The following is a 23,862-nucleotide window of genomic DNA, read 5'->3' as shown; positions in this document are numbered from 1 at the left end:
GCTCAAACTGTAACAATAGCCTAACTACTATTATAAATAAAATGCTGTAAACTTAAGCTAAAAGTAAACGCGATCCAGTAATAATGGGGGCGAGTGATACGAAAGGATTTTAAACCTTTGAGTACAAACAATTTACCAAGACGCGAAGCCAAAATAAGAGATCCTTACATGGTTTTATTCAGAGAAGTTCTGCCGCATACAGTAAAAACATCATCTCATATACTGAGCCAAGTTCCACCCTCAACCCCAGGGAGGCCGGACCAAGGCCTAACACCTTTGGCAGACTGAGACAAACCTCACACATGGATATTAGAGGACAACACTGTCAAAAGACTTTCAATACATTAAGCTCAGACGGTCGTTAATTAGCAATCTGAAACAAAAGAGCACACACACTACAAGGGGTCTGTGAGCCAAACTGGGAGAACCAGTTTGAAGATGAGAAGAATATGGGGCTTCAACCATCACTCTGTCAGGTTTCAAAAGTTCAGAGAGCTTTAGACTAGAGTGAAATATAAGGTTTTAAATAAACATATACAATTCTCCTTATCAGCGAGCGAAGGGATATCTACTGTTGTGTTTACACACGCAGAGTTTAATCTGGAAACGGCAACGACAAAATATAAATGTATCTTTTGTTCTTTTGAATTAGCTACGGAGCTCTGTATCAGTCTTTACTTGTCAGTCATTGCTGTATCATGTCTCGTGTAGTATTTCCACTGGTGGAAAAGTAGACTACTCAAACCATTTCACAAGTTTCAAATGTATACAATATTTGAAAATAGCAGATTACAAGCTCACAATACGTTGCTCAAGTAAAGTACAGTACTTAGCTTGGCTTTACACCTCTGAATATATCCCCCTTCCCCCACGTACCAACATGCTTACCCTTACATGATTCCTTGCTTTTGTCTCTAACCATGGTCTTTATCTGTATGTCAATCCCCACTCCATAGCAATTTACAAATACTGTATGTTAATCCCACAATGTTATCATGTGTTTTTCTATCATGTGTTCATCCATAATGTATTCATTTGAACATTATTTTTCATTTTCCTTTTAAGGAGACAACATTGGAGGAGTCCCTACTCAGCTGCAAACCCAGTCCAGACCTTCAACAATGGGAGTGGAGAGTGACATCACAGCTGGAACGCCAAACAAACATCTTCTCAATCAAAATAATAACAAAATAAGCCTTCAACTTGTCACTGTAACAACTACACATACTGCCATATGGTTCTATTAAACATCTGACAAGCTGCTAAAAATAAAACTACAAAGGATGTATATGTCACAGTTTGTTTGAGATTCAGTTAGATTGAGAACAGGAGCGCTCGTTTTTGTGCACAAGGTGGAGCAGGCGCCCCCTCCTTCGGAGAACTAGGAATAATTTGACTGAAGTTAGGGTAAGGATTAGGATTAGGGTTAGGTTTAGGCATAGTTTTACTGAGGTTAGGGTTAGGATTAGGGTTAGGTTTAGGCATAGTTTTACTGAGGTTAGGGTTAGGTTTAGGGTTAGGTTTGGGGTTAGGGTTAGGTTTAGGGTAAGGTTTAGGGTAAGGGTTAGGGTTAGGGTTAGGTTTAGGTTTAGGCATAGTAGCATTCACCAGGTTAGCATTCACCAGCGTGGGATTAATGCAGTCAAATGCTTTACCACTGGGACATGAGCTTCTTCCACATCCAGGTGAACAAAAACAAGCGCTCCTACCCCAATCTAACTGAGTTACCCAAACTAACTGTAACATATACATTGAATTGATTGGATATTTTATTACATTCTACAGTCTTTACGTTTTACTTACTTTTATGAGCCAAATAAACGTTTAAATAATATGGAAATGGAAATTCTAATATGTCTTTATTAAATTGAGGGTACCAGTTTATAAGAAGACATTTAATCATTTCAATATAATTAGATTTTTTTTTTTACATGGGAACATATCTGTAAAATCGGTTGGCTACTCTTTTTGATTCATCTGGTGATGACATGACACTCTTTATAATCCATGGTATTGGTGTAGGCTATTTGCATGCAAATCAAGGTGCTGGAAGGCTGGATTGGCCCATATAGCCTATTGTCATACTGTAGGCTATACAGACTATGTACACAATGAATTATTTAAACAATGTGTCTCATGTTGCTCACAGGTTTAGGTGAAAGGAGGATTTAGCATTGTGAATTGATTGAATAATTTATTAGACATGAATACAAAACAGCAAGAGTAAAAGGATAGTTCTATGATTAAAAGGCGTAGGCTATACATTCTAAAAAGTTAATCTGTTCTAGGGCTTGCAAGTCACGCTGCTGCTGTTGCAGCCGCGTTACATTAAAGACCTACCATTACAGATCTACTGAACTGCAAAAAACACATTTCTTATAGAAAACATTTGTATTTTTCTTCTTCTTCCTCCTTGTTGTATTGTTGTATTTAATGTGTAAATAGGGAACTTTATTATGGGGAAAAAAACCTGGTGTATTTTCCTTTTTTCCATTTGGCTATCCCTAGCCTGAATATCCGGATATTCAAATAAAACATATTTTTTAATTATTGTGATGTTAACTTACAAGTAGCTAAATATGTATTTTTAGACACAATAAGCTGGCAATTTCTTTGTTACTATTTACACCAGCTGACATGTGACCATGAAAGATTGCGGTGCATCCTGGGAATAGGCGTATTCTGTCTAAAACACATATTTAGCCACTTGCATGTAAAACTACCTTTTTTGTTAAAAAAAATAAAAATAAAGTTGTCCATTAACACAGGATGCAATAAGAGAGAGAGAGAATCTACTTCCACTCACCTCATAGATCTCCTGACATAAGAAGGTGAACACCCAGAAGTACAGCACGTATTCCCAGCTGGACGGCCCACTAGGGGGCGGTGGCTTAAAGTCCACCAGCAGCACGTAGGCAAACAGGAAGAGGAATAGGATGTACATCACTGCATTTCCCACAAAGGTAGTGATGGGAGCTCTCCAGAAGGCACAGCAGTTGGCATCTTCCCTGCATAGGTGGAGCATCATCATAAACACACTCAACTTAGTCTTGAACAAAGTGAATTAATATATATATATATATATATATATATATATATATATATATATATATACAGATCCTTCTCATAAAATTTGAATATTGTGTAAAAGTTCATTTTCTTCTGTAATATAATGATTATTTTTAAACGTTCATATATTTTAGGTTAATTGTGCATGTAGTGAAATATTCAAAAGCTTTTTTTGTTAAAATTTAGATTTGTATGGCATACAGCTCATGAAAATAAAAATCTCAAAATATTAGAATATTACGACCACTCAAAAGAAGGATTTATAATACAGAAATGTCAAACTTCTGAAAGGTTATGTTAATTTATGCACTTAGTACAGAATACTTTTGAACAGATGTCTTCATCTTCATGGTGCGTGGCATGAAGGTTGTCAGTCTGTGGTACTGCTGAGGTGTTATAGAAGCACAGGTTTATATTATAAATATATTTATATTATAGTTATAATGGCATGAAGGTGGTCAGCCTGTGGTACTGCTGAGGTGTTATGGAAGCCCAGGTTTGCTTTGATGGAGGCCTTAAGCTCATCTGTGTGGTTGAGTCTGGTGTCTCTCATCTTCCTCTTGATAACACAACACAGATTCTCTGTGAGGTTCAGGTCAGGCCAGTTGGCTGGTCAGTTAAGGCCAGTAATACCATGGTCAGTACACCAGTTAATGTAGTTTTGGCTCTGTGGGCAGGTGCCAAGTGCTTCTGGCTAAAGGAAATCATCATCTCCATAAAGCTTGTCAACCTACGGAACCACAAAGTGCTCTAAAATCCCCAGATAGATGGCTGTGTTGATTCTGAACTTGATTAAACACAGTGGACCGACACCAGCAATACAATGCAATGCTGGTTTTGCCCACACTGTGTTTTATCAAGTTCAGAGTCAACACAGCCATCTATCTGAAAGTTTTGGAGCACTTTGTGGTTCCGTAGGTTGACAAGCTTTATGGAGATGATGATTTCCTTTAGCCAGAAGCACTTGGCACCTGCCCTCAGAGCCAAAACTACAGTAACTGGTGTACTGACCATGGTATTACTGGCCTTAACTGACCAGCCAACTGGCCTGACCTGAACCTCACAGAGAATCTGTGTTGTGTTGTCAAGAGGATGTTGTGTTGTCAAGAGGAAGATGAGAGACACCAGACTCAACCACACAGATGAGCTTAAGGCCTTGATCAAAGCAAACCTGGGCTTCCATAACACCTCAGCAGTACCACAGGCTGACCACCTTCATGCCACGCCCCATCGATGAAGACATTTGTTCAAAAGTATTCCATACCAAGTACTGAGTGCATAAATAAACATAACCTTTCAAAAGTTTGACATTTCTGAATTATAAATCCTTCTTTTGAGTGGCCGTGTGGAATATTCTAATATTTTGAGATATGGATTTTTTTATTTTCATGAGCTGTATGCCATAAAAATCTAAATTTTAACAAAAAAAGCTTTTGAATATTTCACTACATGCGCAATTATCCTAAAATATAAGACATTTTAAAAATAATACTTATATTACAGAAGAAATTTTACTTTTACACAATATTCTAATTTTAGGAGAAGGATCTGTGTGTGTGTATATATATATATATTAGGGGTGCAACAATACTTGTATCGATATCGAACCGTTCAATACGGGGGGTGTATCGAACCGCATGACCCTGTATCGTCGTACCGAACAATACAATGCAATACCACATTCCCCTGGAACCCCCTCAAGAATCCCTAGGGGTCCGCAGAGCCCACTTAGAGAACCACTACCCTAGAGGTTGGGTACCATATTGTTCAAAGTTAAAACAAAAAAATATATAGTTATAAAAATGCATTTATAAATCAACGACATTTCTGTTTATTTTTTGTATCGAAAAAATATCGAACCGTGACAACAAAATATCGAACAGAATCGAACCGTGAATTTTGTGTATCGTTGCACCCCTAATATATATATATATATATATATATATATATATATATATATATATATATATATATATAGTTTTAGTATAATATACATATGGAAGTGTATTATTGTGTTAGACATGTAAGGCTGAGTGCTAACCTGTAGGAGATGAAGTTGGTGAAGCAGAGTGGAAAGCAGAAAAGGCCGAGAAGGACTTTCCACACTGATGTGTCCTTCTTCATGTCACCCCACCAAGCCTGAGACAGTATGGTCTGAGAAGCAGAACAGTCTGTTTTATCTGTCAGCAGGGTCATGAGTTCATGAGTTAATTAAGTGTGCCTGCCATGCAATGGCAAAACACTTATTGTAATCCACCATACTTATATAGTTCACTCCACCATACTTATATAGTTCACTAGAAAAGAGAACGTTTTAAGTGTGCCTACAGCTCACCAAGTGTGTGCAGACCTTGTGTAGTGGTTGGCATTAGCATTTTTAGCATTAACATTAACATCAGCATTAGCATTAGAATGTTTTGCATGTTAATGCATTTGTTAGCATTAGCATTTGTTAGCATTAGCATTGGTCTACCTCAGTTTATATTTGTGGGCTCGCTGTAGGCGAGTCCACCTTGTTCTACCCAAGCCCCCAGATACCAGGGGGAGGCCTGAAGCCAAATTGACATGGTGGCCGTTCGAGGTACTGCAGCTTTTTAACGGTTGGGGCCAGAAACATGAACATCTAGGCTTCTTTGTATTGACGTGCGTTCATACCGGAAGTGCTCGTTCATGAATTAGAGCCCCAGCGCGTCCATGAACACAAACTATGACGTAAAACGCGTCACATAGGCCCCACTACGTCACGTTTCAAACCCGGAAGAAGGGGTTGAAATTTGGCTTCAGTGGGTTGAAATTTGGGTGAGCAACTCAATACAAGTGGACGGGCGGGGATATCCGGTGTCCTCTCTATTCTTATTATAACTCTATGGTTCTACCCCAGTTTATATTTATAGCTAACTAACTTTCTAACTTCCAAGGTTCCCCCCACTTTTTTCGTCCTCTAACTACTTCAACACACTTTGTGCCAGGAATTTAATTCAAACTTCAACATGTTTAGCTTTCTACAGTGATGTATGCTCGTATTTTTCTTAAAAAAACAAAACAAAAAATAAACTATAAATATATATATATATTTTTTACTTTTTAAAAATGTTTCCCCCTCCATATAATGGGATCTATGGAGAAATGTGCCAATTTTTCTGGCACACATTTTTGTGCTCTCTAACTTTCAAATTATCTTTTTCACTTTGCTCAAACGCTTTTAGACTTCTTCGTGGTTCAAACGGTATTCGAATACGTCATACGTTTTTTCCACAATCGCAGTACAAAGGTAGAGTGGTTTGGGGTATTTTGGGGGTATTTAGAGTGTGGCTAGAGTGGAGGAGATGTTTTCTTTTCCCCAGATATTTTGTGAATATATTGTCCTCACGGCCAAAATATTCAACTTTTATGCATGTTTTTTGGCCAGTTTGTAGCTACTCTCAAGCTCACAACAAGTTGCTCTGTGTAACTTTGTGAGCTTGTAGATCGGCTATTTATCTGGTTCTCAAAGTGTGATCAAGGGAACACATGCATGCACATATGCACACACGCACACACGCACGCACGCACGCACGCACACACGCACACTCGCACACTCACATGCACGTGTGTGCGCGCGCACACACACACACACACACACACACAGATAGCCATAACTAGGGATGGAGCTCGTTAATTTTTATTGATAATGAGCACCTTATCGATCATGCTTATCGAGCCGGGCTTTTATCGAGCCCACTATTGAGCTTTTTCTGTTATTTTGTGGAAAGGAAAGACCTGATGAGACACTATCAATTCTGAAGCTTGTTTAAACTATGTATATATATAGTTTTACAGTACTATTCATAAGTTAACAATAATAGCCTACTGTAAAACTATACTATAAATTGTATATTTAGGTATATCATTTTTTAAACTTTTTTTTACAGTAAATGCATATCTATTTTTTTCATTATATTTTCTTTGTTTTAAGCCACAACAAAAATCTATATATGCACTACATTTGACTAGGGCCTTTAAATACAGTACTTTAACAGACAGAAGGCAAGTAACCATTTTATTTTTGGAAAATATTTGAAGAAACTAAATGTGTACTGTCTCTTTAAAAGTTTAATTTATAACACATAGTACGACGGTGTCACACAACAAAAAAATACCCAATCAACAAGCTCGCACCGCGTTGTGAGCTTGTAGATCTGCTATTTTCGGCAGACTGAGTGAGAAGAAGTCACGCTGGCAACTCTACGGATTCATTCGCACGCCGCGTTGTGAGCATGTACGGTAGATCTGCTATTTTCGGTAGACTGAGAAGAAGTCAAGCTGTCAACGCTACGGATTCATTCGCACGGAGCGATATATTATAACTCTATGGCAGGGATTTTGAGTATCCCAAACTGATTATTGTCTCCACCAGGCAGGGGGAGAGTATGTTTTCGCCCCTGTCCGTGCGTCCGTGCGTCCGTGCGTCCGTCCGTCCTCCGAGTTTGTGTACAGCTAATCTCCGGCGCCGTTGGCCCGGACGCTGCCAAAATGAGCACACACACTCCCTGGATGCCAATTCAGAACCTCTGCCCCACATTTTTCAAATGGCCCTGTTCTAGCGCCACCATGAGGCCGCTGTTTGCAAAACACATTTCTGTACACTACTCCTACAGATTTTGTCCAAAAATCACGCAAATCAGTAGACAGCATCTCTACAGTCATGTGATCAACACGGATCTGTCTGATTGTCCATATTCCATCCTGATTGGCTGACATTGGCTTTCAAAGTTTGTAAGATTGGTCCATTTTGGACAAAATGCCTCAAATCACAAATGCAGAGTGCAATTAACATGAAATCGCGCACACAGGTTCCCACTAGGCCGAGGAAGAAATGCCACTTCAAATTTTGGAAATCAGCCTCATGGTGGCGCTATAACAGGCCGATTCGTGGTTTTACCCATAACTCCACCGATCAGTTTCAAACTTTGTAAGCGCACTCCCTGGATGCCAATTCAGAACCTCTGCCCCACATTTTTCACATGGGCCTGTTCTAGCGCCACCAGGAGGCCAATTTGTGCAAAACTACCTTTTGGCCAGTACTCCTACAGATTTTGTCCAAAAATCACGCAAATCGGTAGACAGTATCTCTACAGTTATCTGATCGACATGGATCTCTCTGATTGTCCATATTCCATCCTGATTGGCTGAGATTGGCTTTCAAAGTTTGTAAGATTGGTTCGTTTTGGACAAAATGCCTCAAATCACAAGCGCAGAGTGCAATTAACATGAAATCGCGCACACACATTCCCACTAGGATGAGGAAGAAATGCCACTTCAAAATCAGCCTCATGGTGGCGCAATAACAGGCCAATTCGTGGTTTTACCTATAACTCCACCGATCAGTTTCAAACTTTGTAAGCACACTCCCTACAGAAAAACCCTTTCCTTGCATTTTTCACATCAGCCTTTTATAGCGCCACCAGGAGGCCGACTTATGTAAGACACATTTTTGGATATTACTCCTTCAGATTTTACCCAAAATGAACACAAATCAGTACACAGTATCTCTACAGTCATATGTTCAAGACAGATCTGTCCTGTATTAAATATTCCATCCTGATTGGCTAAGATTGGCCTCCAAACTTTGCAGGATTGATCTGTTTCAAACAAAATGCCTCAAATCAAACACAGTGTGCAATTGTAATGAAATTGTGCACGCACATTTGCAAAAGGCCAAGGAAGAAATTACACTACAAAATGTTCAAATCAGCCTCATGGTGGCACCATGAAAGGCCTAAGATTGGTGAAGAACACATGCCAACCTTTTTACATTTGCCTATTATAGCACCACCAGGACGCGTGGCTGGTGGAGACCTGTGCTCGGAAGAGCACTTCTTCTAGTTATCAATAGAATCATTATTTTCAAGCACCACATACTTTGGGTGGAAGAGAACAGTTGTCGCGCTGCTGCAACAGCCGACGCCTGCGTTGTTTCAACTCGTCGCAGACAGACACGCAAAGTTGATTGCACTTGGGTTAGGGTTATGTGATGCACTATAGACGGGTTTCTGGTCCACGTTACACTGATAAAACTAGATGCGTGCGCAGGGTCCGTACCAAAATTAGCCAATGAAACCAGCGCTCCCCAAAACAACAGGTTTGGGGATTGGACGGAATTGATTACATGATACAGTCAGCTGTGCATTTAGTCTCAATGTTTGTAAACAAGAAACCCGTCAAGTGCGTCCGTCTGCATTGTCGAAGTGCTCCCTCCCGAGCATGATGTAACAACCGTGCTGCATATAGGCCATTGCATTTAGCTCTCCCCTTGTCTTTTAAATAAGGTAACCACACTTTTGAGTGTTTCACGCGTTCCACCATTGTATTGTTCCGCGGCACGCACTTCCAAAGCACACAACTATCAATGACGCAATGTACCTCCCGGCCCCACTCCCCGGCCCGGCCCTATAGCGATAACAGGCTCGACAAGCCAAAAGCTTATTGATACTCGGGTCTCAATAAATTCAGAACCGGGTTTGTAATGGACCCGGTTTTCGGGCTCCATCCCTAGCCATAACTCAGGTTTGGTTTCACGTAGCCCCGCCCCTCTTCTGATTGGCCGAAACTTTTTTTGGCTTTAGCTCATCAACCGTTTGTCATACAAACCTGTTGGTGGTGTCATTTGGCTCGATTAAGTCCTTCACCTTAATTGGTTTAACTTAGCCCTGCCCCCTCTTCTGATTAGCCGAAACTTTATGTGGCTATAACTCGTCAACCGTTTATTGTACGAACTTGTGGGTGATGTCAATTGACATTTTTTTTTATAATGAGTAATTTTACTCTAAGGCATTTTGAGTACTTTTAAATGTATTTTTACTTCATAGGGAGTACTTTTCAATTACAGTATTACAGTATTTTTACTAGTGCTGTCCAACGATTAAAAATGTTAATCGCGATTAATCGCATGATTTCCGTAGTTAATCGCGCGATTAATCGCATAATAAAAATATATTTTTTATTGGCTCAAACTTGCATAATATGTTGTATATTTGGTGCAGGATGCATCCAAATGTATTTTTTTATAATTATACTATGTATCCAATACATTATAAACTCAATGTTATTCATTTCATTATATTATAAATGATAACCCCTCTGCACTACATAATTTAAGGCAGTGGTGGTTTTCAACCAGTGGTCCTTGAGGGGGTTCCAGCTAAACAGTGGTGTAAAGTAACTAAGTACATTTACTTAAGTACAATTTTGAGGTATTTGTACTTTACTTGAGTATTTCCAATTTTCCAATACTTTTACTTCTACTCCACTACATCTCAGATCGAAATATTGCACTTTTACTCCAGTACATTTATTTGAAAACTTTAGTTACTAGTTACTTTTCAGATATAAGTTATAATATTTAAAACATACATGAACCACTAGCCATGTTATATACTTAGGCTGTTTGAAAATAGCCGATCTACAAACTCACAACATGTCACATCGTGGACCCTTATAGATCTTTAACTCTTATTTTTGGGGTCTGGGAGAATAAATCTAATCAAATGGTGGTCTGTGGCTCAAATGCTGACTAAACACACACACACACACACACACACACACACACACACACACACACACACACACACACACACACACACACCATTTCGTTCCTACAGTGTTCAGCTGGGGGCTGCCGCTAACATACTGTAGCCTACTACAGACAGTAGTCCTGGCTATCTGGAGGCTAGCTGTTAGCGAACTTGCTAACAGGCTAACAGCAGGGGGAGGTTGCTTTCTAACCCTAGGGCTCCACCAAAATGACGGCGTTGTGCCGGCGTCGGACGCCGTCAAAAAATGAACTGGGGCGAATTTGAGCATCCGACGCTGACGTTGACGTCGGCAGTGGAGCACCCTTCATTGATTAAAACGGGAGCGTTCCCAGCGGTGACGTTGACGCGACGCTCGACGCGCCCGGTGGAGCCGGGGGGTAAAGGCACCTGTAGATGAGTAATTCCACTGTGTTTTTCATCATTCATTCAACCCAGCTTCCAGACAAACACACACACTCATGGTCTCACACACAGTGAGCTTGAGCTCCGTTCCTGACTTTGAGCTGAGCTCTGCTCTGGGCTCACCACCATGCTCACCAGCTAATGTTGACACTCTGAGATGCGGAGCGCAGAGGGAGCGCTACGGAAGCCTCAAAGGTTAAAAAAACGTTTTATTTTTTTTGCGTTAAGCGTTAAAATAATTAACGCCGTTAACACATGGGCTGCTAAGGTTTATAACATTTATAGCTGTTGCTGGTGCCAGCATTGACTTACGCTTTGTTTTGACGTGCCTCACAAGCTTCGTGTGTGTGCACGTGCGTGTCCAGAGAAGATTGAGGAGGATAATCCATTTGTTTACAAACGCTCGCGAAACTAAAATCCAAACCGGGACCGACCATCGCGGTAAAGTGTCGCCGTGAAAACAATCAGATCTCTGCTTCCCTGGCGCTGTTTTCATCTCATTCATAGATAAAGCCCTTCTTATGTTTCAAAGTAGAATCTAAAGCAATGTAAACTGCTTCCGCAATTTCTCCCCCTGTCTAACTGCCTGTAGCTGCCGGGTGACGTAATGGACTCGGGTCATTCAGAGGGCAGCTGCAGGCTCGTAGAGTTAACTCTTCGTTGCCTCGTCTGTCAACGAGATAACTTCCTTTTGGCAGGGGGACACCATGGGTGTTAATAGGTTGATGCGTTAATTAGTTAATAACGTGTTAACTTGGACAGCATTAATTTTTACTTTTGATACTTTATTGTAAATCTTTTCTCTTTGGTATTTTGAGTAATTTTACTCTTTGGTATTTTGAGTACTTTTACTCAAATATGTTTTTACTTCATAAAGAGTACTTTCGATACTTTAACTCATTCTGTGCCCGGGCCACAAGTGGCAGCTAGAGTGCCAGAAATCTCTCTATAGACCTTTGCTCTAGCTTCCGTCGACACTGTCCCAAGTGCCTTGGGATTTCACTCCAGCCAATGCTATGTGGGATGAGAGGAGGAAGCTAGCTGACACGTAGCCAAAATGCTAACCCCTTTAGCAGCCCGATCTAAAGCTATTTCAGTCGCAAAAAACTTTCTCTTTGGGTCTGGGAACACAATCCGGAGAAAATCCTGTCTAAAGATGTGATTTATTATTGGAGTGGGCGGCGCGATGCGGCCGTTAGCGGGAATACGGCCCGTGGATGGCCGAGTGTCGGCCCTGGCCATGGATGGAAATTTAGACCGGGGCTTCGTTGAGGCCTCCGATTAAATAATTCATTTTATTAAATATCCCGGACTAGTTCGGGATAGGCACCCTGGAATACGTCGCGCCGCCGCCAGTATAGATTGAGTTTTTTTGGGGGGGGCTCTAAACTTTATTTTAAACCATTTTCAATGGAATAAATCGTCGGACCATCTAGCGTCTCTCATTGGTAAGCGCTGGACGAGCAAGGACCACCCACGTTGCTCCAAGCAGCTCGGGGTAAGTAAAATAGCAAATAAAATATTGTATTGGATTGAAATAAAGCCGAACTTGTTCGGGATAGGCACTTATAGGGTTAACAATACTTTTACTCTTTGGTATTTTGAGTACTTTTACTCTTTGGTATTTTGAGTTCTTATACTCAATTATCATTCAAAATGAGTACTTTACTTTCGATACTTTAACAATAATTTTACTGTTTGGTATTTTGATTATCTTTACTCAAATATCTTTTTTCTTCATAATGAGTACTTTTCAATACAACATTAATATGTTTACTTTTTATACTTAATTTTACTTTTTGGTATTTTTAGTACTTATACTCTTGTATTTTGAGTACCTTTACTCATATTTTGAGTACTTGTACTCAAATATGATTTTACTTCATAATGAGTACTTTTCCATTTTTAACATGTACTTTTAATGATTTTTTTTTACGATTTGGTATTTTGAGTACATTTACTCAAATATACTTTTACTTCATAATGAGTACTTTTCAATTCACAATGAGTACTTTTACTTATGATACTTTTATGATACTTTTACTCTTTGGTATTTTGAGTACAATTACTCTTATTAATAAGTGTGCCTGCCATGCAATGGCAAAACACTTATTGTAATCCGCCATACATAGTTAAGTGTGCCTGCCATGCAATGCAATGGCAAAACACTTATTGCAATCCGCCATACTTAAGTAATTAAGTGTGCCTGCCATGCAATGCAATGGCAAAACACTTATTGTAATCTGCCATACTTAAGTAATAATAATAATAACTAGAAAAGAAAATTTCTAAGAAATCTTGAGTGTGCCTGCAGCTTGCTAAGTATGTGCAACCTTGTGTAGTGGTTGCTGTCAGCATTAGCATTTTTAGCTTTAACATTAACATCCAGCATTAGCATTAGATTTTTTTTACATTTGCATTTTTTGCATTAACATTTTTATTAGCATTAACTTTAGCATGTTTTGCATTTAGCATTAGCATGTTCAAATCATACTGTTAAGTTCATGTAATAACATTGCTTGTCTGCATTGTAGTTTGATTACCATTTTACGTCAGTAACGTCAAAGAAAGCACTTCCTGCGATCTTGACATTTCTTACTATTATAGCCATTGTTTTTTGGTTTGAAGCAAGCCCACAATTGTTTCGAAGGAACAATATTTTCTAGTTCAGGAGACGATCACTTGGGTTTAGGTATACTTTATTGACAAGAATGGAGGCAGTCAGCAAGCATCACACAGCATGGCATATTGAGCACCCTACTATAGAGACAGCATAATATCTAAGCCTATATACGAGCATCAGATTGGCAGCCTACCTTAAGCGCTACTATAAGACAGCATAGAATCTATAGCCTAAGTGAGAGCATTGATTGGCATGGATTCTGCCTCGGGCCAGAGCTCGCTGTCCCACAATCCCCATGTTGCCATGGGTATCGAGGGCATACTCTTATTACAGCGAGCCCTGGCCCGAGACCCCCCACGGGGGATCTGAAGCAGAACCTAACGGTGGCGCTGGGGTGGAGGCGGGGCGGCAGCTAAGCAACATGAAGAGACCCACTGACTACCCTACCTATGAACCCTGGGTAAGGGGGGGGCGGGATCCAGTGTCCCGCCCCCCTCCGCGCGCGCCCCCTTGTGACCGCCCACTGAACTAGCTTTGATCCTAGTATCGACGCATTATTTATACTCAAATACCTTAACCTGTGGACCAAATTACAAAATGACAAGGGGCCAGTTGATAAAATGACAACATTAATGATACTTGATAATTTCTTTCATTTGGAGACTTATGTTGTCGATCTTAACAACTGACACTGTAAGGACTTCCGACAAGACCGTAAAATGACTTATTTGGGATGCTCCTATATTCAATCAATCAATCAATTCTGGCAAAATAAACATAGTGGTATTGAATTTGCATGAGATGGTAAAATGAATTCCAAAGCATCCGTCCATTTTGGGTTACAGTGCCGGTTCTTGGCATCAACCTTTCTGCACAAACTTGAGTGCTCGCAGTTTTCCCTTCCTGGATGATTATTCATGTAACAGTAATTTCATTAGACTAAAGATAATACTGTAACTTCTTCTTCATTCTGTCTTTAAAAAAATACTTTCTTTATTTATTAATTGATTAATTGGTGTGCCGGTCAAAATTGTGCCAGGGGCCGGAAGGGGCCCGCAGGCCTGGGTTTGAGTATCACTGCTCTACAGTGTTCTTAGCTGAGCTGTCGCAGTTCATCTACGTAGGTGACGTGCTTCTCGCTTCTTTCATGGACCAACCTTTAATCCATCATGTCTGAAGAAGCTGTGTGATTCAACAGCTATGGCCATCTGGAAGCAGTTCCTGTCCCAGACTGGAGACATTTTGTGGAGCAGCTTGAAGGAGAGATTCTCATCAGTCTGGTAACATGAGTCCAATATACCTGAGGTTAGGAAGACAGCACATAGGAAATCATTATAAAGAAAAAATATGTATTTATTGGAAAAAATAGAATGACAATATATTCATATTTATAAATGTAACATATTGTTGTGTTCTTAGTATGCTTATATGCACTACTGACTCTAGAGGGGTGTAGCGTGGTGTAGAGGGGAGGAAGTAAGGAGAGAGGCGGAGTAAGTGTGGCTGCTGTTGTATACATGTGAAAGACAAGTAAACATAACCCTCCCTGATGATAAAGTAAAGCAACTTGCAATGGGCCTGGTGTACAAGATACTACACCACTAAGATACCCATGTACCTGACTAAATACTGGTGTACAAGATACACTACACCACTAAGATACCCATGTACCTGTCTAAATACTGGTCTACAAGATACACTACACCACTAAGATACCCATGTACCTGACTAAATACTGGTCTACAAGATACACTACACCACTAAGATACCCATGTACCTGACTAAATATTGGTCTACAAGTTACACTACACCACTAAGGTACATGGGTATCTTAGTGGTGTAGTGTATCTTGTAGACCAGTATTTAGTCAGGTACATGGGTATCTGACTAAATACTGGTCTACAAGATACACTACACCACTAAGATACCCATGTACCTGACTAAATACTGGTCTACAAGATACACTACACCACTGAGATACCCATGTACCTGACTAAATACTGGTCTACAAGATACACTACACCACTATGATACCCATGTACCTGACTAAATACTGGTCTACAAGATACATTACACCACTAAGACACCCATGTACCTGACTAAATACTGGTCTACAAGATACACTACACCACTAAGATACCCATGTACCTGACTAAATACTGGTCTACAAGATAAACTACACCACTAAGACACCCATGTACCTGACTAAATACTGGTCTACAAGATACACTACACCACTAAGATACCCATGTACCTGACTAAATACTGGTCTACAAGATACACTACACCACTAAGATACCCATGTACCTGACTAAATACTGGTCTACAAGATACACTACACCACTAAGATACCCATGTACCTGACTAAATACTGGTCTACAAGATACACTACACCACTGAGATACCCATGTACCTGACTAAATACTGGTCTACAAGATACACTACACCACTATGATACCCATGTACCTGACTAAATACTGGTCTACAAGATACATTACACCACTAAGACACCCATGTACCTGACTAAATACTGGTCTACAAGATACACTACACCACTAAGACACCCATGTACCTGACTAAATACTGGTCTACAAGATACACTACACCACTAAGATACCCATGTACCTGACTAAATACTGGTCTACAAGATACATTAAACCACTAAGACACCCATGTACCTGACTAAATACTGGTCTACAAGATACACTACACCACTAAGATACCCATGTACCTGACTAAATACTGGTCTACAAGATACACTACACCACTAAGATACCCATGTACCTGACTAAATACTGGTCTACAAGATACACTACACCACTAAGATACCCATGTACCTGACTAAATACTGGTCTACAAGATACACTACACCACTAAGATACCCATGTACCTGACTAAATACTGGTCTACAAGATACACTACACCACTGAGATACCCATGTACCTGAATAAATACTGGTCTACAAGATACACTACACCACTAAGACACCCATGTACCTGACTAAATACTGGTCTACAAGATAAACTACACCACTAAGATACCCATGTACCTGACTAAATACTGGTCTACAAGATACACTACACCACTAAGATACCCATGTACCTGACTAAATACTGGTCTACAAGATACACTACACCACTAAGATACCCATGTACCTGACTAAATACTGGTCTACAAGATACACTACACCACTAAGATACCCATGTACCTGACTAAATACTGGTCTACAATATACACTACACCACTAAGATACCCATGTACCTGACTAAATACTGGTCTACAAGATACACTACACCACTGAGATACCCATGTACCTGACTAAATACTGGTCTACAAGATACACTACACCACTATGATACCCATGTACCTGACTAAATACTGGTCTACAAGATACATTACACCACTAAGACACCCATGTACCTGACTAAATACTGGTCTACAAGATACACTACACCACTAAGACACCCATGTACCTGACTAAATACTGGTCTACAAGATACATTAAACCACTAAGACACCCATGTACCTGACTAAATACTGGTCTACAAGATACACTACACCACTAAGACACCCATGTACCTGACTAAATACTGGTCTACAAGATACACTACACCACTAAGACACCCATGTACCTGACTAAATACTGGTCTACAAGATACACTACACCACTAAGACACCCATGTACCTGACTAAATACTGGTCTACAAGATACACTACACCACTAAGATACCCATGTACCTGACTAAATACTGGTCTACAAGATACACTACACCACTGAGATACCCATGTACCTGACTAAATACTGGTCTACAAGATACACTACACCACTATGATACCCATGTACCTGACTAAATACTGGTCTACAAGATACACTACACCACTAAGACACCCATGTACCTGACTAAATACTGGTCTACAAGATACACTACACCACTAAGACACCCATGTACCTGACTAAATACTGGTCTACAAGATACACTACACCACTAAGACACCCATGTACCTGACTAAATACTGGTCTACAAGATACACTACACCACTAAGATACCCATGTACCTGACTAAATACTGGTCTACAAGATACACTACACCACTAAGATACCCATGTACCTGACTCAATACTGGTCTACAAGATACACTACACCACTAAGATACCCATGTACCTGACTAAATACTGGTCTACAAGATACACTACACCACTAAGATACCCATGTACCTGACTAAATACTGGTCTACAAGATACACTACACCACTAAGATACCCATGTACCTGACTAAATACTGGTCTACAAGATACACTACACCACTGAGATACCCATGTACCTGACTAAATACTGGTCTACAAGATACACTACACCACTATGATACCCATGTACCTGACTAAATACTGGTCTACAAGATACATTACACCACTAAGACACCCATGTACCTGACTAAATACTGGTCTACAAGATACACTACACCACTAAGACACCCATGTACCTGACTAAATACTGGTCTACAAGATACACTACACCACTAAGATACCCATGTACCTGACTAAATACTGGTCTACAAGATACACTACACCACTAAGATACCCATGTACCTGACTAAATACTGGTCTACAAGATACATTAAACCACTAAGACACCCATGTACCTGACTAAATACTGGTCTACAAGATACACTACACCACTAAGATACCCATGTACCTGACTAAATACTGGTCTACAAGATACATTAAACCACTAAGATACCCATGTACCTGACTAAATACTGGTCTACAAGATACATTAAACCACTAAGACACCCATGTACCTGACTAAATACTGGTCTACAAGATACACTACACCACTAAGATACCCATGTACCTGACTAAATACTGGTCTACAAGATACACTACACCACTAAGATACCCATGTACCTGACTAAATACTGGTCTACAAGATACACTACACCACTAAGATACCCATGTACCTGACTGAATACTGGTGTACAAGATACACTACACCACTAAGATACCCATGTACCTGACTGAATACTGGTGTACAAGATACACTACACCACTAAGATACCCATGTACCTGACTACATACTGGTGTACAAGATACACTACACCACTAAGATACCCATGTACCTGACTGAATACTGGTGTACAAGATACACTACACCACTAAGATACCCATGTACCTGACTAAATACTGGTGTACAAGATACACTACACCACTAAGATACCCATGTACCTGACTAAATACTGGTGTACAAGATACACTACACCAGTAAGATACCCATGTACCTGACTAAATACTGGTGTACAAGATATACTACACCAGTAAGATACCCATGTACCTGACTAAATACTGGTGTACAAGATACACTACACCACTAAGATACCCATGTACCTGACTAAATACTGGTGTACAAGATACACTACACCACTAAGATACCCATGTACCTGACTAAATACTGGTCTACAAGATACATTAAACCACTAAGACACCCATGTACCTGACTAAATACTGGTCTACAAGATACACTACACCACTAAGATACCCATGTACCTGACTAAATACTGGTCTACAAGATACATTAAACCACTAAGATACCCATGTACCTGACTAAATACTGGTCTACAAGATACATTAAACCACTAAGACACCCATGTACCTGACTAAATACTGGTCTACAAGATACACTACACCACTAAGATACCCATGTACCTGACTAAATACTGGTCTACAAGATACACTACACCACTAAGATACCCATGTACCTGACTAAATACTGGTCTACAAGATACACTACACCACTAAGATACCCATGTACCTGACTGAATACTGGTGTACAAGATACACTACACCACTAAGATACCCATGTACCTGACTGAATACTGGTGTACAAGATACACTACACCACTAAGATACCCATGTACCTGACTAAATACTGGTGTACAAGATACACTACACCACTAAGATACCCATGTACCTGACTGAATACTGGTGTACAAGATACACTACACCACTAAGATACCCATGTACCTGACTAAATACTGGTGTACAAGATACACTACACCACTAAGATACCCATGTACCTGACTAAATACTGGTGTACAAGATACACTACACCAGTAAGATACCCATGTACCTGACTAAATACTGGTGTACAAGATATACTACACCAGTAAGATACCCATGTACCTGACTAAATACTGGTGTACAAGATACACTACACCACTAAGATACCCATGTACCTGACTAAATACTGGTGTACAAGATACACTACACCACTAAGATACCCATGTACCTGACTGAATACTGGTGTACAAGATACACTACACCACTAAGATACCCATGTACCTGACTAATGGGGGGTCCCCTCCCCAGAAACATTTTAAAAGAGTAGATGTTATTTCCTGTATTCTGTTGCATTTTACAGGGAGTTTGATACTTTTATCATGCTTTACTAGGATGAGAAAATTATGGATAAATGTTTACATTAAGCTGCAAGTACCTAACACGTCTTTTGCTTGAAGATCTGTTCGTTTTGCACACGCATCCATCCAAAAGTCCCTCCTCATTTAAACTGCAATGGGCATTTTGGACGTGAATTAATGTTGTAGATCCTCCTGTCGCCTGTCGATCTTACTGTAGAGAATGATGTGCGCAGGAACGTGCACGCAGCGTTCCTCACTCCAGACACTCACGCACACACAGCGACGCATCTAATCATTACTTCAGAATCAGATACAGTATTTTAAGCACTTTAATTGCTCAAATCGTGGCCGAAGTGGATGTCTCAGTGACACTTGAATTGACGCAGTTTTCCACTTTGTGACGGCTGGTGATATGACGGCGTGAGAAATACGATGTGTGGCGTGAGAGCATGAGAAGAGGGTCATTTGCGTGAGTCTCACGCTCATTCCGTGAGCGTTGGCAGCTCTCTACACCACTATGATACCCATGTCAAAAAACTTTAAGGATGTCCACATTTACAACACCAAAGGCAGTGCCACGGATCACGTTCAACCCAGAGTCAATTCAATCAAAGGGTCAAACTCGTTCTTCTGGTACCAACAAAATGTGGAACGCCCTACCGAAGGCCTTAAAGGAATGTGGTTCCCTGCCATCCTTTAAAATCGCCCTGAAATACCACTTACAGGCAGCAGCCATTCCTAACTGGTAAAAACAAACCTAGCCCAGCCTTACCCTCCCCTGACCCTTATTTGTATTTACCTACTGTATATAGATTTTTGCAATCTTTTTTTTATTATTATTTTTTTTTCTATTATTATTTTTTTCTTTCTTGACTATATCTACTTCATAGCACTGTGTATCTACTTCATAGCACTGACTGTGTTCTATGTGTTCTATCTGTCTGTCATTTAATGTAATATGTGTTCTATCTGTCTGTCATTTAATGTAATATGAGATACTTCAATGGTTTCCTGTGTAAATAAGCCAAGTGCTTTTCTAGGATCTCCTTTTTAAGATTTGTTTTTGGGCTTTTTATGCCTTTATTTGATAGGATAGTAGACTGACAGGAAACGGGGAGAGAGATGGGGAATGACATCCGGATCGGGAATCGAACCGGCGACGCCAGCAGGCATCATAGCCTAGTATGTGGTATGCACCTTGACCACTAAGCCAGCGGGCGCCCCCTAGGATCTCCTTTTAGTTGACCTTGTACCAGTGAACTGTACTGTCATGAAACTGTACCTTTTTCTATGCAAACTGACAATAAAGTCTTCAATCAATCAATCAATCAATCAATCAATCAATCAATCAATCAATCAATCAATCAAACAAACAAACAAACCTTTGATTACCTGCGTCTTTGTGTTCAATCTTTGCAATCTAACATAACACATATATTTCCATGAAGAATAAAATGTTTCCAAAGTTGACAGTCTCCATAGGAGCCACAACCTCTCAAATCAAACACAGTTTGATGATTTATTCAAGGTCTCACCATGTGCCCTGTCCTCAAACGTCTGTGTCAGCTTTTCCATGGAAAGTCGGGTGTCTGTCCGAATTTCCAACAATGTCCTTGACATCTCTTGAAGCATCTTACAGGCACTCAGCGCATTCAGCACTGGCTCCTCTGCCTGAGAGATGGACAGAGAGACAGATATACAGATGGGCAAAGAGACAGTTAGAAGCGGTGGCACGTATTGTGGAGGTTATGGAGGAGGAGGAAATGTTAGAGGAGGCAGAGGAGGAGGAGGAGGCGAGCACATCTAGCCGTCGGTGGTATGTCCGCCCGCTAAATACGACAAGTCCCCAGGATGGCCTGTATCAGACTCTCGTTCAGGGGATGAGGGGCATGGACGAGGAGAAACATATTGAAATAATGAGAATGTCTGCCAGTCGTTTTGACGACCTTCTGCGTCGTGTCGCGCCGCTCATTGAGCATGCACCGACACACACACACACACACACACACACACACACACACACACACACACACACACACACACACACACAGTATAGTAGTTTTCGCAGGTCGCAAAGCAAAAACAAAAGTAATGTAGGCTACAGTAGCCTCGCGTCACCAGGCTTTCCAATGTACAGTAGCTTGGGGGGGAGACACACGTGATCCAACCGACCAATCACGTTGGCCGTTTCACCGAACATGATTTCGGCGAGTGACAACATCTCGTAGTGCAAATTTCAGAACTATTGTTCGGAGAAAAAGCATTCCAGAACTTTCGAGGAATTAAATTTTATAGTTGAAAAGGACCTTTTGACCGAAAACGGCGGTTTCGGTCAAAGTATGGACAGGCCTTAAGCCTTGCCTTTTATTTCAGTGATTTTCTGAATGGGCGGGTCTGAAGGGTACTCTTTTGGGCCCTTGTTTATGTCACAAAGGGGCTCATTTCCATTTCTCATTTCCGTTCACCTCCACCACCTGTTCCCTCCCCACCAGGTATGATTGCATCCAACTCACTGCTGCGCTGTCGAGACCGATAGCCACCACCATGCCGCTATATTTGCCCAAATCCACGTTGTGTTTGATTTGGTCAGTCAAATAGAGAAGGCATGTGACAGTGGAATGGAATTTGGAGATTGGAACTCATAAATCAGTTTATTCTCTTTAAGATATCTTGCAATCTGTTCGTAGACTATTTTTTCCATGACTTTGGATATGGAACTAAGAATAGAAATGGGGCGGTAGTTGCCAGGGTCTAGTTTGCTACCTTTTTTGTGCAGGGGTGTTACTTTAGCTAGTTTGAAGTCCTGGGGGACATGACCCTGTTCGATGGATAGTGGATAGTGTTAGGCGTGCTGGGCAGAGGCTAAGAAGCAGCGCAGAATAATGATGTGGAGGAGGCAGGAGTAGCAAAACAATCTTTTGCTAAACTTTACTGAGAGTCAAAACACGGGTAGAACATAAAGCGGAGCAACTTACAGTACGGAAACTTGTGTCGCAAAACAACAACCGAGGTACGCCTCACAGGGCAGTGGAAAACAGAATAAACGTAAAGCCTCGCAGGGCAAGAAGACTGGTGGAGCCCGAGGGGACAGGAAAGCGTCTTTCAAAGTAAAAGGTCCAACAGAAGAGAACAGGGCAGAGCAATTGAGACAGCTGAGTCTCTGAGAAATCTAGCAGGAGTTTTATCAAGGCCAGTGTTGAGGTAGGGCGCTCAATTTTTTTGAACACTTCTTATCCTGAGCAGTAAGATGCTTGAGGAGGGTTTTGAGGTCAGCGTTGAAGTGTTTGTTGAGTTTAGCCCTGCACAGTTTTGCTGCGTTTGACTTGGCTTCCTCAGTGTATTTGTGTTTTGTTGCAGTTACTCACTTCAGTTTTACTATTTATTTCGTACTAAAGTCAATGTTATCTTTCACAAAACAAGAGGAGGAGCCAACTTCAATATGTTATGCTTCGAACCAATCATTGCAGGTAAGAGGTAATTGTTCTGTATGTATTAGGTCAAAGGTTTACAAGTTAAAATAATGTTAAAGCATCAGCCGCCATGACTCAAAGAGGCAAGTCGGGTTCAAATCCCAGGTGTTACACAAGTGCATGTTAAAAGAAATAGAGAAGCAGGTGTTTTACCTTCTCCCAGAAGATGACAGCCAGGTCACTGTAGTTCTGTAGGACAGCCCAGATAAACAGATCAGTCCAGGGGGATTTACAGGGCTTGTTCCTGTATGAACATTCTCCTTTCAGCAGCTCTTTGGCACACTGAGGAGAGAAGAACAGAACTATGAAGAG

General features: G+C 40.6%; 1 protein-coding gene across 1 annotated transcript in view; it reads right to left on the bottom strand.

The window, feature by feature from the left end:
- LOC308303860 (transient receptor potential cation channel subfamily M member 4-like) overlaps positions 1–23,862 on the bottom strand; it is a gene marked incomplete at both ends in the record, with an annotated part of 92,513 nt that overhangs the window by 42,337 nt on the left and 26,314 nt on the right. Inside the window, 5 exons of the mRNA XM_080748359.1 lie at positions 2,807–3,008; positions 5,111–5,223; positions 14,826–14,968; positions 21,616–21,751; positions 23,704–23,832. Of these exons, the coding sequence (XP_080604485.1) occupies positions 2,807–3,008; positions 5,111–5,223; positions 14,826–14,968; positions 21,616–21,751; positions 23,704–23,832 (723 nt within the window). The remainder of the gene's footprint in view (positions 1–2,806; positions 3,009–5,110; positions 5,224–14,825; positions 14,969–21,615; positions 21,752–23,703; positions 23,833–23,862) is intronic.

This window comes from Nannobrachium achirus (genome assembly GCF_963921795.1).
Source record: "Nannobrachium achirus genome assembly, chromosome: 18".
NCBI classification, from domain to species: Eukaryota; Metazoa; Chordata; class Actinopteri; order Myctophiformes; family Myctophidae; genus Nannobrachium; species Nannobrachium achirus.
Note: the sequence above shows the minus strand (reverse complement) of the source record. Positions and strands in the feature narration are given on the sequence as shown.